This window comes from Argentina silus (assembly GCF_951799395.1).
Source record: "Argentina silus genome assembly, chromosome: 6".
NCBI classification, from domain to species: Eukaryota; Metazoa; Chordata; class Actinopteri; order Argentiniformes; family Argentinidae; genus Argentina; species Argentina silus.
Window position 1 is genome coordinate 21967262 of NC_139660.1, and position 1677 is coordinate 21968938.

Consider the following 1677-nt stretch of genomic DNA (forward strand, 5'->3'; position numbering starts at 1 on the left):
CTGATTAGATGAGCTAGTCTCAGCAGACCTGAGACCTGCTATTAAGATGCCCATTAGGAAAGACCTGTGATGGGTGAGATAACAGTGTGTGTGTGTGTGTGTGTGTGTGTGTGTGTGTGTGTGTGTGTGTGTGTGTGTGTGTGTGTGTGTGTGTGTGTGTGTGGCCAGGGAGGGTGTGGGGACAAGGGACCAGGTGGCCTAGATTAGGCCCAATAATGAGTCCCTCCAGAGGCATGGCTTCTCTCCTCCCTGACATCTCCACATCAGAGGTGCTCTGTAACAGGAGGAGAGGAGAGGGAGGAAGGCTAGCTGTGTGTGTGTGTGTGTGTGTGTGTGTGTGTGTGTGTGTGTGTGTGTGTGTGTGTAGTTTATATGGTAGTCTAGATGCTAGTCTATAAAGACCAGATCAATCTGTCAGTGCAGCATTGGTCCCAGCAGTCAGAATGTACTGTGTCATGGCTACAATCAGTCAGCTAGTCAGCCAGTCAGCCAGTCAGTCAGCCAGTCAGCCAGCCAGTCAGCCAGCCAGTCAGTCAGCCAGTCAGTCAGCCAGTCAGCCAGCCAGTCAGTCAGTCAGTCAGTCAATCAGTCAGTCAGCCAGTCAGTCAGTCAGCGAGTCAGTCAGTCAGTCAGCCAGTCAGCCAGTCAGCCAGTCAGTCAGCCAGGCACCTCAGAGAACAACCCCTCTATAGCTGCTCCCTCTCCCGCCCAGACACACACACACACACACACACACACACACACACACACACACACACACACACACACCCACACACACACACACACACACACAGCCACACACAGACACACACACACACACACACACACACACAGAGACACACACACACACACACACACACACACACACACCCACACACATGCAGTCGTCTCAGCAGTAACGTGACCAGCTTGCAGAGCAGCACTAGCAGCAGTGGTGTGTGTGTGCGTACGTACGTGCGTGCGTGCGTGCGTGCGTGCGTGTGTGTGTGTGTGTGTGTGTGTGTGTGTGTGTGTGTGTGTGTGTGTGTGTGTGTGTGTGCCTGGGTTTAATCCTGCCCTAGACAGAGTGAACCCGAGGACCAAGACTCTGTTCTCACGCCAACACTAGACTAACACACTGGAACCACAACTAGTCTCCTTCTCTTCTCCTTCTCTTCTTCTCCTCCTCCTCTCCTTCTCTTCTCCTCCTCCTCTCCTTCTCTTCTCCTTCTCTTCTTCTCCTCCTCCTCCTCTCCTTCTCTTCTCCTCCTCCTCTCCTTCTCTTCTCCTTCTCTTCTTCTCCTCCTCCTCCTCTCCTTCTCTTCTCCTCCTCCTCTCCTTCTCTTCTCCTCCTCCTCTCCTTCATCTTCTCCTCCTCCTCTCCTTCATCTTCTCCTTCTCCTCCTCTTCTCCTCAAGCCCTCTTCACCCTCTTTCTCGAGCCCCTTTTCATGAGTTCTGAGCCTCTGTCCGAGTCTCTCTTAACGGCCACAAGCTGCCTCTATAATACTGACTTATCCCTCTCTCTCCCCTCCTCCCTCTCCCCCCCCCCCCCCCCCCCCCCTCCTCCCTCCCTCTGTCTCCAGTCTGTAGTAAGGGTCAGGCGGTGAGCGGGCAGTACCGTATGCTAGCCAAGCGCGGCGGCTACGTGTGGGTGGAGACCCAGGGCACGGTCATCTACAACAGCAGGAACTCCCAG

At 54.3% G+C, this 1677-nt stretch overlaps 1 protein-coding gene across 1 annotated transcript in view; it reads left to right on the forward strand.

Annotated features, from left to right (window-relative positions):
* Window positions 1–1570: 1570 nt before the first annotated feature.
* LOC310806057 (endothelial PAS domain-containing protein 1-like) overlaps window positions 1571–1677 on the forward strand; it is a 10945-nt gene continuing 10838 nt past the window's right edge. The window contains exon 1 of the mRNA XM_083672010.1: window positions 1571–1677. This exon is cut by the window's right edge and continues 35 nt beyond it. Coding sequence (XP_083528136.1) covers window positions 1603–1677 — 75 coding nt within the window. The 5' untranslated portion in view covers window positions 1571–1602.